The sequence below is a fragment of the Raphanus sativus genome, chromosome 6 (assembly GCF_000801105.2).
Source record: "Raphanus sativus cultivar WK10039 chromosome 6, ASM80110v3, whole genome shotgun sequence".
NCBI classification, from domain to species: Eukaryota; Viridiplantae; Streptophyta; class Magnoliopsida; order Brassicales; family Brassicaceae; genus Raphanus; species Raphanus sativus.
This window is the reverse complement of record NC_079516.1, coordinates 24022732-24040334: the sequence shown is the minus strand read 5'-3', so window position 1 is coordinate 24040334 and position 17603 is coordinate 24022732. Positions and strand designations below refer to the sequence as shown.

Here is a 17603-nt window from a genome sequence, read left to right as displayed (position 1 = left end):
TTTGCTAGTTGGATAGATGGTAGATCACGTGAGGAAGATGCAGAACAGCCACAGTCACTTCTCATTTTTTTTTGGGCGTCACTGTTACAAAATGGTTTGTTATGTTACTTACGTAATTCCTTTATTTACGTGATCTTTTTTTTTTATAACCGATTTTTACGTGATCTTTCTTGTTATATAATTCCTTGGAACCTACTAGAATATATTTTATTATGTCCAATGTTGTTTCCACCTTATATTTCATTTACCGGTTGACTTTTGATTTGTTTTTTTTGTAAACTAAATAGTTAATATTGAAGGTTCTACCGAGAATTTTTGGTTTGTTTAGAGAATAATATATTAACAGATAAAGATAACCCATTATCAAGATTCACATAGATTTTATTGTTTTCTATATATAAAGAGTTTATACGGATGTTTTTAATAATTCATTTGACTTCTGCACACTTTAGTTCTTCCAAAGTAAATCCTCTCTCAAAAAATCATTTTTTTTCCTTGTGAGTTTTGTAGTATCATTCATGAATTGCTTTTGAGTTTCACGTGTCTGGTAATTTCTTACATATATTATATTCTACGGTTAGTTAATTCCACACAAGGTCGTGTATTTGATCTAGGAGCTCTTCTATTGAAATTTCACTCAATGGTAAAATGCCAGTCACCATTGAAAACCACTTGAAAAACGATGGTTCAAAAAAGGGTACAAGATATTTCTGAAGAAAATGAAGAAATCAAAGAAAAACTGAGCAAACTTGAAGGTTTGGAGAAATTGATTGTGATCCTTTGTCTAACTATTTTATCCAGGGTATCAACACCTAAGTTTTAATTGATTGCTTTTATTATTTTTTAAGGTTTTATTAGTTTCTCTAGATTTAAATTATTGCTGTTTTTTCTCTATAAATGCATTGTTGAATTTATTTAATACTTTAATTTATTTAATAAAATTTGTCATTTGAATTTCTTTATTATAATATATACTGTATAACGTAAAATAATTAACACATCTTACTTCGCTTATAATAAAATACTAAAAGAATTAATGGATGCAACATAGTTGATACCTACTAATTTTATTAAAATATTAACTGTCAACCATTTTGTAGTCACCGTAAAAAAATATAAAAACCAAATTTATTATTTGTAATTACAGGAAAATTGACAACTAACATTTTCTATATTATAAATTTTGTAACAATTTTAAATTGTAACTATATGCTGCAATTGTACCCAAATAATATATATATATATATATATATATATATATATATATATATATATATATATATATATATATATATATATATATATGTTACATTAATATTACTAAATTTCAAAAATAACAGTTGCAAATTTGCAATGTTGTTTGCTATATATTTTACGTAGCAATGACTTGCCACCATTTATGGTTACAAAATACGTTATAAATATACAATAAATTTGCTATAAAAAATTGTTGCAATAATATGACATATATAACAACATTTCAATTTGTTGCTAATTTTCCTACGTATATGCAACAAATATGAATTTGCAACATTCAAACAGCAAGAAGTTAAAATTTGTCACAATTTTGTTGCAATTTCATATTTGCAACAATATATGAGCATATTGCAACAATATATCATTATTGCAATATAGCTATTTTCTTGTAGTGTCCTCTTGAGTCTGTAAAGTCGATGACAAAAAGAAACAATATTTTAGTACTGAGATGTTGTTACAATTGTGGGAATAGAAATTCGCACCGTCACTATATCGTATAAATAAGGAAAGTAGGAAAACCCTAATTTCCCAGAGATCCCGGATTTCTGTGGAGCCAACGACAAGTAACCAAATAGACTCAGAAAATATGAAAAGATAATAAAACGAATTTAAAGAAAACAATAAATCTTATTTCGAATTCGTGTAAACTGATGAAGATGATTCTCAGTTAATAAATGACTATATAACAATGACTATTGTTAAGCAGCCATTGTGTGCACATACCGACCGAGGTCGTCAATTTGTCGAGGAGATGACACATGGTCATCCAGATCAATGTCATTTTCTTCTCAGAATGCGTCCTGGAGTATTTCTTGAGCTATGTGATACCATAGAAAAGAAATATAAGATGAGATCATCTCATAATGTGACGGTGAAAGAAAGTGTGGCAATGTTTTTGCACATTTGTGGTCATAATATCACTCAGCGAAATGCCATGAGAACATTTGGGCATTCACAAGAGACGATATCCAGAAAATTCCATGAGGTTCTTGATGTCATGGAGAAGATGGCAATGGATATGTTTAAACCCGATCATATGAGTCTCATTCAGGTTCATCCTAAGTTGCGATCTGACAAGCATTATTGGCCGTATTTCAAAGGATTTATTGGTGCAATGGATGGGACACATGTGCCTGTTATGGTATCGGGGCGAGATCAACAGCGATACTGGAATAGAAAAAGCGTTTGCAGCATGAACATTCTTGCAATTTGCAACATGGATATGTTATTCACATACATATATTTTGGTATGCCTGGGTCTGCACATGATGCAAAAGTACTTGCTTTAGCTATGCAAGGTGATCCTAATTTTCCACATCCACCTGAAGGTAAGTATTACCTTGTCGACTCAGGATATGCTTTACGGCGTGGGTATCTAGGACCTTATAGGCAAACTCGGTACCATCAAAACCAGTTTCAAAATCAAGCTCCACCTAGTTTCATAAAGAAAAATTTAACCGTCGTCATTCCTCACTTCGATGTGTCATTGAAAGAACATTTGGAGTCTGGAAACGGAAATGGAGGATAATGCAAGACAAGGCAAGATACGACATTGGAACAACAAGAAAGCTTGTGGCAGCCACTATGACGCTACATAACTTTGTACGTAAATCAAGCATACACGATCCTGATTTTGATGTTGATTGGAGGGAAGATAGTGATCAACAACCTCCAATGAATGATGATGATGATGAAGCAGTTTTAGAAGAAGGGACCGGTTCGAGGGAAAACATGGAAGGTTTACGAGATAATATTGCAATGTATTTATGGAATACTCGTGGGTAGACGTAACTATTGATTTACTGTTATACCAAAAGTTATTTTTTTCAGAGATTTATACTTTATGAAAATTTTAGAATTTTTTTGTTCAGTAAAATTATTATTATTGTAAAAAATTTAGTTCATTTTATTTATATGTTGTTTATTATATATATATATAATAATAGTCTACAGCCCAATTTATATGCCAATCAAGATTTAGAAAAGAAAAACTACAGCTACAATCTCACAACCAAAAATCTACAGCAATATAATCTACAGCTACATCAAAAAATCTACAGCAATTTTTCTACAGCATAAAAATGAAAGCTACAGCCTTTACCAATCGGACCCTATAAGAGCTTTAGCCGCAAGTGCTGTCAGCGAGTTATCTAGCTTTAGCGACCTAAAACCCTAAACCTAGTTGAGTCGCAGCTCGATAACAAAATACGAAAAAATGCGGAAACGGTTTTTGATTGATTTCGGACTGAACCTTATTAAAGTCTGCCTACGTACCCCTTTCGAGGATCAAGCCGAACGTAGTTCAATTGATAGAGCTGGACAAGAGATCGAACTGCCTGGGCGAGTTCGTATAGTAATTGAGTGCCAGTCATAGAAACCGAACTTGTCGAGAATAAAGCCTAAGTTTCTAAGTGCAACGAATTGTGAGTCTAAAAGAGTTCTCCTTTTTATGCCTCTCGCCTTGATCTCCTTATATACTCCCTCATAGGTCGGTTTACGCTTCCCTCTTTTGCCATTAAGCCATCATAGTCCGAAAAATGGAAATATTCCATTTTTTCGATCTTCATGATTATCTGCGGAAAGTTTCTATTTATCCGCGGAAACTGATGTTTATACTCCAAGCATAAACCGTCATAAGATTTATGGGATTTTAAGAAATCGTAAGTGGGCCTCGAATCAAGTTTAAGACCCTTTGGGCCGTCTTTTGATTTGAGACATTTGTTACGATTTCTCCGATAAAGTTAAGTTTCCGCGGTTTCATTGTAAACCGAACGGACGATCCCACGTGATCGAGAAATCAAGAAATGGTTAGCCGTGGCTTGCGGAGGATTGTTATAAAGATAGTCGAGAGTGCATAGTTTTCCGTCGTATCATCGTTTCGGAAGACTTTGGACATTTCGGATAATGGTTGAAGTTCGTATGCTCGGTCGCTATAGCGACCGAGCTTGTCTTCGAGCTCGGTTGCTATAGCAACCGAGCTTTGTATGATCCCTTGGTTGTTCCGCGATTGACAAGCCGCATCCTTGTGGTTTAAAGATCTTTTGTTATCTCCGATGATCGTGTTTTAACGAGAACTTCGTTTAGTCGCGGAACCTTTTGCAAGGAGACGATTTTTAAGAAATCATTGATTTAAGAAATCGTTGATTTAAAAAATAGTTGATTTAAGAAATCGTTGATTTAAGAAATCGTTGTTTTAAGAAATCGTTGTTTTTTAAAACAAGATTTTCCCGCGAGTTTTTCTTATAAGTTTTTCGTATAAGTTTTCATTTCTTGAAAATGTAGAAATTCTTAAGACGTATCCTAACTTCGTCGTAAAATTATAAGAATTTTATCATAAAAATTTGTTTAAGTAATTTTTACGAGAATTATCTTTTTCGAGAAATATTTTCAAACGTTAACTTCGTTGTGACCGTTTTTGACCCTAACAATAATCATTTTCAAAAAATTTGTTGGATTTTTTTAATATATATCTAAAATGAAAAGATATCAAAATATATTATAATTAAAGTAGTTACATAAATATAATGTAAAATTAATCGACAGGTATATTTTAATTAATGACTTTTTAGGAGATGGTCCATTTTAAATATCACACATCAAATAAGTCATGACTTCTCTTTTAATACAATAGATATGAAAATTTCTAAAATAAAAAAAGACTATTTTGGTTATTTTATTTTAGGGCTATTTTGTGATAAAAACTTAAAATGACTATTTAATAGAATTGCCCTTTTAATCCTCATATATATTAAATGAGAAGTCACTTTATTGACTTCTGCTGACGTGTCACTCATACATGCAAACTAAGAAAAATTCTTATAATTTTATTGGTCAGTGACTTTTAATTTTTATTTATTTTAATCAAATCTAAAGAAAGAAAATCATAGAATCAATTAATGTTAGTTGTCAAATTAATTACATAGTTTTATGCATAATAATTTATAGTATCAAATGGTATCAAATATGGAAATTCTATATAATACTTCATCATTCTATTTTTTATTAATAGTCTATTTATAAATTATATGAAGTATGTTGTTAAAAAGTTGTTAGTAAAACTAATATACTAGCTTTATTTTTCTATTATAAATAATCGTAAAAACTTTATTTTCTATATAATTCATAATATACATATATTAAACATATAATTTTAATAAAAAAATATTGTAATAGCTATTGATGCATCATGTAACGAATTTATTAATTATTTAAATAGTTTAAAATCATCTGTGATGATTAATATATATATATATATTTTAAAACTTAGAGTCATTTATATTGATTCATAAGTAATGATTTATACCAGATATATAATAGTATATAATTATATAAATATTTGGTAATCATTTTAAGGTTTTTTGGGTCAACGCCCATATTCTAAGATCAAATGGTAGTCGGTCTTATGTGGTTCCGAAGAAGCGCTCTGTCCGGCTAGGTCTGATCTATGTGGGAAAATAGAACACCACTACATCTCGTCTCCTTGGCGAGGGAATCTGCACGCGAGTTTCTATTCCTGGATATGTGAGAAATACTAAAATCCGAAAAACCAGCTTGAAGAAGCCGGAAGGAGACTAGCTCAGAATTGAAGGCCGACCAGTCGGTTGGGTTAGCAATCATGTCCACGAGATCGGAACAGTCCGTCTCCACATGAATCACGTTGCAGGATAACTCTCTTAAGCAAGACATCGCCCATATAAGCCCTTCCATCTCTGCATGGAGAGAAGATAGGCTCTTACGGCATCCTTGTAGTCCAAATCTCTCAACTCCCATTTGATCCTTATAAAACCACCCTAGACCACTGACCGTGCCATTATCGATCCATGATGCATCGATTTGGCAGGTCAGGCGTTGGGGGTCTACATGGACATGCGAGCTAAGTAAGTGATCAGATTGTGCTTTCTCTTCCTCTCCCTCCTCAGGTAGGTTAGCTGTTCTCCAGCATTCAGCTTCAATGGAAGCTAGCTGGAGAATGTCAACTGGTGATACTTCTTTTCCATTGTAAACTTTATCATTATGTGCCTTTCAGATGTACCATAAGATCAGTGGGAAGGTCTCAATAAGTGATTCCATATAGACCACATTTTCCTTCTTCCAGAAGAGGAAGTTCATGTTTTGATAAACAGAGGTACTCGAGAAATAACTCGGAAGCGACGGATAGTCCGATAAAGCCTACACTTGGATGACGGGGGGACATTCAAAAAGAAGATGGTTAATGGTTTCCTCAGGGTCACCACATCTAGGACAGCTCCTATCAGTACCAAGTGTCTATAAGGGAGTCTTTCGGTCGTGGCAATGCATCCTGTCAAATCTTGCTACATGAAGTGTTTCATCTTTCCCGGAGCATTGATTTTCCACACTTGGCTCTGTAAACCAGTGATACTTGGTTGTGGAGTCTGGGCTTCAGCATCACACGCCTTAATCTCATGTAGTCGACTATATCCTGATTTTACCGTATAAGTGCCCGACTTTTAAGGTTTGAAATCATCAGTAATGATTATTATATCATTAATAAGAGCTTACAAATCAATATATAAATATCTTTACAAAAATGTTATAAATATTTATAAAACCACTGAATCTTCAACCTTAGCAGTCTTGTTCACTCGCGCAGCTCTGACATCCGTAAAATAGTACACCCCATCGCGTTCTTCACCTGCTCCAATCAGTGTCCTCGTACACCGGTCCTGTAACACACAATGTATCAGTGAAAAACGCGAAACAGTTTGAATGCTTGAGAAGCTTAGATACTGATATCAACGAGCAATTCAAATCTGGAACATATAACACGTCATGCAAAGAGATACGATCAGACAGTCGCAAAATGCCAACTTTCTTTGAAACCGTGGTGCTACCATCAGCAAAGCCCACGTTACACGGAGAAATATCTTTAAGATCAACAAGGAGATTGAAATCCCCCGTCATGTGGTGTGACGCGCCTGTATCAATAATCACATCACCCATATCCTTACCAGACAACTTATCGGAAGGATTTGACTTGCTGTTAATGATCTCAGTTATTGCTCTCCACTGTTCTGGAGTCAACTCAGGTGGTCCTGCGCTTGATACATTTGCTGTAGTTGCATATGCGGCGTTAGCTTGTCCTCTTCCTCTGGACGAACTACTCCTGCGACCACCTCCTCTAGATACACCTCGAGTTCCTCTTCCTCCTCTCTCAGTGAACCACTCGGGGTAGCCTATTAATTGCCAACAAGCTGACTTCTCATGCCCTGTTCTCCCACAGTTAGAACAGGTTCTATCTCGACCTCTGTTTTGTGACGACTGCGAGGCGTAGTCATCAGATGATCCTCCTCGTGTCACACTTGTCTTGTTCTCATCATTGTTACCCTCACGTCTAGTTGCAAATCCCACAGCCTCCTGCTGTTGTTCTCGGATCTTTGCAGAGTTTAGACGATCTTCCTCACGCACGATCTTATTGTAGACTTTTCCAAGATAAGGAAGTACGTCTGCTTCTATGATCGCAGTAACAATATGCCCAAATCTGGACTCATCTAGCCCCATCACAAACTGATGTACTCTCTCATCTTCTCTTTCCTTCTCATACACGGCAGCTGCATCGCAAGTACAAGCCGGTGGTGGTCGATATGTCTGGAGTTCTTCCCACATCTTCGCCAGACGACCATAGTAGTCAATCACCGCCTGCCCATCCTGTCTGCACGAGGCCAGTTTGGACATCAACTGATGCACTCTCACCTTTTTACCAACCGAGAACCTCTCTTTAAGATTCTCCCAAAGTTTCTGAGCATCTGTTATAAAGGTCACTGTTGACCTGACTCGTGGCTCGATAGATGTTCGTAACCACCCAACAATCATTGAGTTAACGCTGAGCCAAGATCAAGATCAGCGTGTCCTTCTGCTGGCTTCTTCAACGTTCCATCAATGAAACCAATCTTCCTCTTGGCTTGGAGAGCATTCATCATCTCCGTCGCCCATTCATTGTAATTCTCGCCCTTTAACTGAACTGAAGTGATCAAGGCTCCAGGGTTATCTGATGAGAAAATCGAATATGGTGAGGTCGCCCCGTTCTCTTCGGACACGCCGACAACAATACCCTTATCATCTCCCATAACTCTGTCGAAGATGAAAACCTAGTGTTTTATGTGAACAAATATCGAACAAGCAACAGATCGTAATTGAATGGATCTATTGCTCTGATACCATGTTAAACTCAAGCAAGTACTGAATATTTTCTGTGTATTGATCATGTCAAGCTCGATATATATACATACTTACAAGATAACTTCTACTGACTTATATTAGAGAATATTTATCTCTAATATTTACATGTTTATCTCAACTTAAACCCATACTTATCCTAACAAAGGGATCTCTACGCATCGGAGGAAAATGATATTTATCATTTTTCGGTTGAGCTGAAACGGTAGAATCGGAGGACAATAAGGGTTTAGATTTTTTTTACTTAGGCTTTGATTGGTAACATCTATTACACTTGATTTAGATTGAGTTAAGCATATAAATCAAAAATGTTACCAATCAAGAATTAGTTTTAAGATTTTGAAGTTGTGTTTGAGTTATAATTGATTATTGTTGAGTTACAAATTTGAGTTATAGCCTTTGTAAAAATGATAACTCAAATATTAAATCTACATCAACAAAAATCTCATGTATTAAGATATGAGTTAAATAAAATTTTGGATTTGCCAATTAACTACCCACTTAACTACCCATAGAACGTCTATTTTTTGAATATTTAACAATTTTAAAAATTTGCAATACATTAAAGAAACCTTGTACGTTTAGTTTTAATGCAATACATATATTTAACAATATAATATGGTTACATATTTGTTACCCAAAGTTTTTCTCTAAATTATACCAAAAACTTTTATAAAATCATATTTTCATTTAATTAGTTAAAATTCTATAATTTAGTTGTTAATTTTCTTCGGTGACTAAAAAGTTACATACATACAATATTTATATAAGTTCCACTAAAATAGTCAATTAAAATTTTCAAATAATTTTAATTTTTAGTACTGTTGGGGAATTAAAAGTTTATGTACATAAATTATTTATATGTATATACACGGAGCTTTATATATATATCAACATCCTTAGTTAATTTAATTTATGTATTTTTTTAATATTCTTATTAAAATATTATTTATATTTGACAAATAATATATACTGTAACTTATACATCAAAAATGTTACCAATCAACAATACTGATAAAAAAATATTTTATACTTTTACTGGGAATTCACCACATAAATGTACAGTTTTTATCATATACTATTTTTACTTACATTTAATTGTAACTTTTATTATAACTCAACTTTGATGCTACATGTCACCCGTCGAAAGCTTAAAGAAAGTCAATTTAATGGTTTTATATTTGGGCCTTAAATTTCTAATATGAGCCCATAAGTGAGGACCCATATTTGGTTTTATGAAACCCGGCTGGAATTAATAATGGAACCAAATATTTCATCTTCTCTCTCTATTTACCTCTGCTCCGGTCCGGCCACCTATTCCCCGTTCCCATTATCCCATCCCTCCCGACGATTGCAAGACAGTGTACCGTTCTTTGCCTCACCATTTATCGGGAAAAACATTGGATTTGTGGAAACTTTTCTGACATGATATGTGCTCCATCTAAACTCTAACAAAAGGTATTTCGAACTTGTGTTAATAATCTCTGATACAGTGAGAAATTGATGCTATTGTGTTTCTGTCAAAACCAAAAATTGACATAAAGTTTGTTCTTTTCTTCTTCAGATTACTACTACTGGGTTCCGACCACCAGTCCCTGTTTATGTGGGTTTCAAACTCAATACTCAAGTCTTCTGGGTTTGCGAGAACTAAGGCTTTTCGATATATCTGGTCCACCACCTTTCTTCTTCCTTCTCTGCCTGATTATAATAACCCAACAAGACTTCATAGCGGTTCACGACATTATGCTTCAAGCACTGGAGTTTGTTCCTGTAAGCCTTTTGGTGAAGACTCTCTGAAGCGCATTGAAGTCTCAGATGCTTGTGTTGAAACTATTAGGAGTGTTCTTGTAAAGCACGGTTGGATAAATAGGTTTGATAGTGTGTTTAGTATCGAGCTTGATGAATACAAAGTCATTAGGATTTTGGATGATTTGTTTGCAGAGACTAATGATGCTTCTATCGCTCTTTACTTCTTTAAGTGGTCAGAGTTGTGGATTGGTGCTGAGCACTCAACCAGGTCTATCTGCCGTATGATTCACATTTTGGTATCTGGAAACATGAATTATAGAGCTGTTGACATGCTTCTCCACCTGGTGAAGAGATCCCATGGAGTGTGTTTAGTGATGAATGATCTTTTTGAAACTCGTGGTGATCGTAAGGTTTTGGAGACAGTGTTTAGCATGCTGGTTGATTCTTGTGTTAAAGAGAGAAAAGTAGACATAGCCATGAAACTAGCTTACAAGATGGATCAGTTAGGTATCTTTCCTTCGAGAGGGGTTTGTATTTCGTTGCTCAAAGAGATTCTACGGATTCACGGATTGGAGTTAGCAAGGGAGTTTGTTGAACACATGATTAGTCGAGGGAGGCATCTTAACGCTGCTGTGATTAGCTTATTCATTAGCAAACACTGCTCTGATGGTAGTTTTGATAAAGCTTGGGAGCTGCTTATGGAGATGAAACAACAGTATGGAATCAAACCAGACATTGTGGCATTTACAGTGTTCATTGATAGATTATGTAAGGCAGGGTTTCTAAAAGAAGCGACTTCGGTACTGTTCAATCTCAAACTCTTTGGTATCTCTCAGGATTCTGTATCAGTCAGTTGTGTTATAGATGGGTTCTGCAAGGCGGGAAAGCCAGAGGAAGCAGTTAAACTCATTCATTATTTTCGTCTCAGACCAAATATTTTTGTGTACAGTAGCTTTCTGTCGAAGATATGTGGCGAGGGAGACATGCTTAAAGCTTGTACCGTGTTTCAGGAGATCTTTGAGTTGGGTCTCCTCCCTGATTGTGTTTGTTATACTACTATGATAGGTGGATACTGTAAATTAGGCAAAATAGATAAAGCTTTCCAGTATTTTGGAGCTATGTTGACAAGCGGAAACTCGCCTTCTTTAACTACATATACACTGCTTATTGGTGGTTGCAGCAAGTTTGGAAACGTAGGCGACGCAGAAACATTGTTTCGGAATATGAAATTGGAAGGTTTGGTGCCAGATGTTGTTGCATATAACAATCTAATGCATGGGTATGGGAAGAGTCATCAGCTGAATAAAGTTTTTGAGCTTATGGATGGAATGAGATCTGCTGGTATCTCTCCAGATGTTGCAACCTACAATATCTTGATACACAGCATGGTGGTTAGAGGATATGTTGATGAAGCAAATGGTATTGTCAGTGAGCTTATCCGAAGGGGTTTTGTTCCAAGTGTGTTAGCATTCACTGATGTGATTGGTGGGTTTTCCAAGAAGGGGGATTTTCAGGAAGCGTTTCTTCTGTGGCATTACATGGCTGATCTTAGAGTGCAACCTGACGTTGTGACGTGCAGTGCGTTGCTACATGGGTATTGCAGAGCGCAGAGGATGGGTGATGCTATGGTTTTGTTTAATAAGTTGCTTGATGCTGGGCTAAAGCCTGATGTGGTTTTGTATAATACTCTTATACATGGATATTGCAGTGTAGGAGATGTTGAGAAAGCATGCGAGTTGATTGGTGTGATGGTTCAAAGGGGAATGGTTCCAAATGAGAGTACCTTTGTAGCACTTGTTGTGGGGCTTGAGGGAAAGACTGATGTGGAGGACTCAGAAAAGCATGCATCCATGTTACTTGAAGAAATTTTTGTAGCCAATAGTGAAATGTAACACTGTTTTTTTTTTGGTGACTAAAGCTATTTTCAGCGATAATTGAAATTCACTAATGTATTGTTTCAATTTCAAATATACAATGATACCACACTAAGATATTACAAAAAGAATCAATGAAAAGAAACAGAAAATGCAGAGAAAGAGAAAAATAAACCTGACAATTCATGGAAGCTACTGCTCTAAAGGACTGAAGATTTTATCTTATACATTATGAATGCAACACAAATAAGATCAGCTGGAAGAAGAGGAAGGGAAGGCATCAGAAGTAATGGTTGATTGATCTTGTTGGTGTCTATCAAGTTCAAACAATGGCTTTAACCTCCTTTCCACCTCGCTACATTGTAGATCCATCTCATGTGCAACCATTGAGTAAGCAGAGTGACAAAACTCGTCGCTCCTGAATGGTACGTCTCGGGTGGAAACTGTCTCCCACAACTTCCACTGTCTCGGGTGGAAACTGTTTTCTTTGTATAAAACATGACTCCATATGAAGAACACAACATAAGATAAAAAGATCAAAGAAACTCTATTTCTAAGAGATATGACTCGAACAATGTCTATAGCCTTAGTTTCTTCTCTACCCCGATCTCTCTTGAGCTTTCTCTCTCTTCTTGTGTCCTCGGATCTTCTTTGTTTTTTTAGGATGAATCAAAGTCTTCAATGATGCCTCCTATTTATAATACGCCAACACCGCCTGTGCTCCTATTTCCTTTAGTCTTTCTAATGTGTTTGACCAACATTAACATGAGAAAGGAAAATAGCCGAGCGTTAATTAGTTTTGTTCTATGCAGGATTTCTTACACGAGCTGGAGTTGGGCTAAGAATTAAAACTGGGCCTATTTTCTTAATAATCTCCACCTCAGGTCCATATTTCTTTTTACTCTTGGCCCACACAGAAATTACACAAACCAACTTGTCGGTATTCTCTTTATGCGTTCTCCGAAGACAAAACTCATAAGCTCCTTTCCATGGCAACAAAAAAGATCTTGAACCAGAGCAAGCCTCATCTTGGGAAATGTTATCTTTCCGGCCAGAGCTGAACCCACTGTTGACTTTTCTTTCTTAGATGCCTCAGGAAGCAAGCACATAAGCTCTCGGCTTTTGCTTAGATGACCTTGAGCCCCACGTCTCAACCTGGTAGTGAATGTTGAATGCGATTTTCCGATAAACCACTGCATCTATTAGTGAACAAGGGGTGAACAGAAAGCTCTCTGAGCATAACAATGGCGAGAGAGACTCGAGAGAGAAAAGACAAAATAGGAATACTTTCTGTTGAATTTTATTGAACGTAGTCAAATGACTATATACAGTTGTAACTTCCTAACCGGAACAAACCGGATATCAATGTACAATTACTAAACCGGATTTACATAACCGACAATCTATTACATATCAATATTCCCCCTCAAGATGGAGCATATATGTTAATAATGCCCATCTTGCCTAAGAGATGTCGGAAAGGATTAGGATAAAGAGGTTTAGTAAGCAAGTGAGCAAGCTGATTCACAGACCGAACATGTAGGGTCTTGATCTGTCCCATATTCACTTGTTCCCGAACTATGTGGCAAGCTTTTTCCACATGCTTTGTGCGTTCATGGAACACAGAGTTGTTGGCTATGTGGAGAGCTGCAGTGTTGTCACAGTAGAGAGGAGCTGGTTCGGAGATGTCAATCCAAAGATCCTCAAGAAGATTGCGAAACCATAGCATTTCTCGTACTGCATCAGACATAGCGCGATACTCGGACTCAGCAGAAGAATTGGACACTACATCTTGTTTGTTTGACTTCCAAGATATCAAAGATGTCCCAATGAACATGCAAAAGCCTGAGACGCTACGGCGAGTGTCAGGGCAGGTGATCCAATCTGCATCAGCAAAAGCGGAGAGCTTTAAATCAGACTGTGCAGAGTAGAACAAGCCTTGACCAATAGAGCCCTTTAAGTAGCGAAGGACTTTGTATGCAGCTTGCTGATGAGGAACGCGAGGAGCAGAGGTGAACTGACACAGTTTGTGCACCGCAAACGTGATGTCGGGCCGAGTGAAAGTGAGATACAAGAGTTTTCCAATAAGGCGTCGATAAGACTCCACATCAGAGAGAAGCTCACCATCTTCAAGAGAAAGTTTGATGCTAGGGTCCATTGGTATAGAAGAAGGTTTTGAACCAAGTAACCCAATCTCTGTTAAGAGGTCAAGAACATACTTTCTTTGACAGATGGTGATTCCAGCAGAAGATCGAGCTACCTCAAGACCAAGAAAGTAACGTAGAGGACCCAAATCACGGAGTTTGAAAGAAGACTTCAAAGCTGTTTTCAGCAACTCTGTAGCTTTGTCACAGCTACTTGCGATGATTATATCATCAACATACACTAGAACCGCCATGTAAACATCCCCAGAGTTCTTCAAGAACAGTGTGTGGTCACCAGAAGAAGTGTGAAATCCCAACTCAAGCAGCGTTGCAGAAAATTTCAGAAACCATTGCCGAGAGGCCTGCTTCAAACCGTAGATTGATTTCTTGAGACGCAAGACTGCATTAGGAGGAAGAGATTCCCCCTGTCTTGCTGCGTATCCAGGTGGTAGAGTCATGTAAATCTCCTCCTCTAGATCCCCATTTAGAAATGCATTGGAGATATCTAGTTGAGAGAGTGACCATCCTTTGGCAGCAGCAACAGCGAGTAGGAGTTTGACAGTGGCCAACTTGGCAACAGGGGAGAAAGTTTCAACATAATCAAGACCTTCTTGCTGAGTATAACCTTTAGCCACAACTCGTGCTTTGTATCTTTCTATGGTTCCATCAGTGTTTAGCTTGATCTTGAAGACCCACTTACATCCCACGGCCTGTTTCCCTTCAGGTAGAGAAAAAATTAACCAAGTTCCATTATCTTCAAGTGCCACAATCTCTATATCCATTGCCTTACACCATTCCCTAAACTTGAGTGCCTGAGCATAGGTGGTAGGTTCAGGAATGCTGTCAACAGCATTAATAAACATCAGGTAAGGGTCTGATAAGGCATCATAAGAGAGGACGTTGGAGACAGGATGCTCAGTAGAAGAGTTCACTGCGTAGCAATGATAATCTTTGAGATGGCTTGGTGGTTTAGTTGTTCTGCGAGTAGAAGTTGGAGCTGCAGGGACAGGGATTTCAGACGAATATGCATCACCTGAGATTGTAGCTTCATGATCATTAGTGGCTAAACCAACAGGAGGGAAGAATACTTCAGCATCTCTAGCAATTGCAGGTTTATGAAGGGGAAAGATGTCCTCATAAAACACTACATTGCGAGAAATGAAGATAGTATTACTCTCCATATCAAGTAGCTTATACCCCTTATAACCGGAAGGATAGCCAAGGAAGTCGCAGGCTTTAGCTCGTTCTTGGAACTTATGGCGATGCTTAGGTGAAGTACTTGCATAGCACAAACAGCCAAAGGTCTTCAAATGAATGTATTCAGGTTCCTTTTGATGGAGAATCTCGAAAGGGGTCTTGTTATTAAGAAGAGGTGAAGGCGTTCGGTTGATAAGGAAGACCGCCGTGAGAACACACTCACCCCAAAGAGAGAGAGGAACATGAGACTGAAAGAGAAGAGCTCTTGCAACATTCAAGATATGTTGATGTTTGCGCTCCACCACTGAGTTTTGCTCAGGTGTCTCAGGGCAGGAGTGATGGGAGATGATCCCTTTGCGTTTGTAGAGTTCATCGAACCTCAATTCTGGTGCGTTGTCTGAGCGTACAGACTTGACCTTTGTGTTGAATTGTGTTTCCACCATGGTAATGAAGGAAGGGAACACTTGAAGCACATCACTCTTGTGTTTGAGAAGATAGATCCATGTGACTCTAGAATGATCATCGACTATAGTTAGGAAATAGCGATGACCATCTTGAGTTTCTTCAGAAAATGGACCCCAAACATCAATGTGAAGGCGTTCAAAAGGAGTTGTACACATGTTTTGTCGTAAAGGGAAGGATAACTTCTTCTGTTTAGCTCGTTGACAAATATCACAATGCACCAATCCTTTATTCTTTTGTTTAGAAATCCCAAGTACATTGGTAAGAGTATCTAAACGACTGAAAGAAGTGTGACCAAGTCTGCGGTGCCAAACAGCGGCATCAATAACAGAGTTTGCAACAAAAGAAGTAGAAACAGAGTCTTCACAAACTCAGTCTGCACAAACTGAATCTTCTCCATCCAAGATGTACAGGTTCGCAAGTCTTCTACCTCTTCCAATCATCAATCCCTTGGAAAGATCCTGGATCAGACAACACGCATGATCAAAAATAATCCGAGAACCGAGATCTGTGGTCAAGGAACTGATACTGATAAGGTTCAAGCGGAAAGCAGGAATGAATAAAACATTCTGCAAGGTGATAGCTTTGTTGATAACAATAGAGCCGACTCCTCCAACAGCAACTGTTTGACCAGTGGGGAGGTTCACATGACGCTTGATAGAGGTATCAAGCGTAACAAACAGAGATTTGTCATGTGAAACATGGTGAGTTGCACCAGAGTCGATTATCCAAGTTTTCTCAGTTGTCACACATTCAGAGACAGTAAGAAGACCAATGAAACTGAATGTGGAGGGTGAGAACGAAATACCAGATGGGCTAGCGACAGACTGACTAGTGGAAACCGAGGTGCTAGCAGCACTGTAGTTCACAGAAGATGCATGCTGAAGCTGAGAGGAGAAATAGGCTATGAAATCCTGAATCTGATCCTTGCTCAAGTTACCAACGAGGGAATCAAGACCTCCAGTGAATGGCTTGTCAGGAGCACTGACGTTGGCTGCTACAGCAGGAGAAGAAGGTGGCTTGCCATGAGTGGGTTTGCCTTTCTTCCAACCAACAGGATAACCGTGAAGTTTGTAGCAACGATCGATCACATGTCCTTCAACGCCACAGTGTGAACAAGTAGGTCGATTGTTCTTCTTCTGAAAAGCATTCAGAGAACCTTGTGAAGCAGCAGACTGAGCTTCTGGAGAACTAGCAGTCTGAGTCTCAGTAGGAGCAGAAGGAGAACTGATGTGGTAAGCGGCAGGAATCACAGGAGAGTTGAACATTCGTTGACTGTCATCTTGGTCAAGAATGTTACAAATCTCAGCCAAGTCAGGAAGGGGCTTTTTCATGATTATCTGGCCACGAATGCTCGAGTACTTGTCGTTCAAGCCAGCAAGGAATTTGATGGTTCTAAAACGATCAACCTTAGCTTGACCTTGACGTTGTCCAGCGCAGTTGAAACCGTCACAGCAAGCACAAGGATCAGGAACCTCAGAGCTGTCAAGATTATCCCAGAGAGTCTTCAACGTCGTGTAATAGACAGAGAGATCCATCGAGCCCTGACGCAGATCCTGGATTTGTTGAACAAGCTGAAAGGTTCTGGGTAAGTTGGTCTTGTGAATTCATGGAGATCCTTCCAAATCTGAGCAGCATCATCAAAGGAAAGAATACTACCATAGATTTGTTTGGAAACCGAGTTCAAAAGCCACGATTTAACCATACTGTTGCATCTAGACCAGAT

At 37.6% G+C, this 17603-nt stretch overlaps 2 protein-coding genes across 2 annotated transcripts; both read left to right on the top strand.

The window, feature by feature from the left end:
- The first annotated feature begins 1945 nt into the window (after positions 1-1945).
- Positions 1946-2785, top strand: LOC108808139 (uncharacterized). The gene has a single exon (XM_018580329.2). The coding sequence runs from the start codon at positions 1946-1948 to the stop codon at positions 2783-2785; it is 840 nt and encodes a 279-aa protein (XP_018435831.2).
- A 6961-nt stretch (positions 2786-9746) lies between these two features.
- LOC108811137 (pentatricopeptide repeat-containing protein At2g19280) lies at positions 9747-12140 on the top strand. The gene is made up of 2 exons (XM_018583187.2): positions 9747-9909; positions 10016-12140. Exon 2 carries the CDS (start codon positions 10053-10055, stop codon positions 12090-12092), a length of 2040 nt encoding a protein of 679 aa, XP_018438689.1. The 5' UTR covers positions 9747-9909; positions 10016-10052; the 3' UTR covers positions 12093-12140.
- Positions 12141-17603: the final 5463 nt, after the last annotated feature.

Excerpts from the sequence above, each read along its gene's own strand:
- LOC108808139 (XM_018580329.2), top strand. The coding sequence starts at position 1,946 with ATGACTATTGTTAAGCAGCCATTGTGTGCACATACCGACCGAGGTCGT.
- LOC108811137 (XM_018583187.2), top strand. The coding sequence starts at position 10,053 with ATGTGGGTTTCAAACTCAATACTCAAGTCTTCTGGGTTTGCGAGAACT.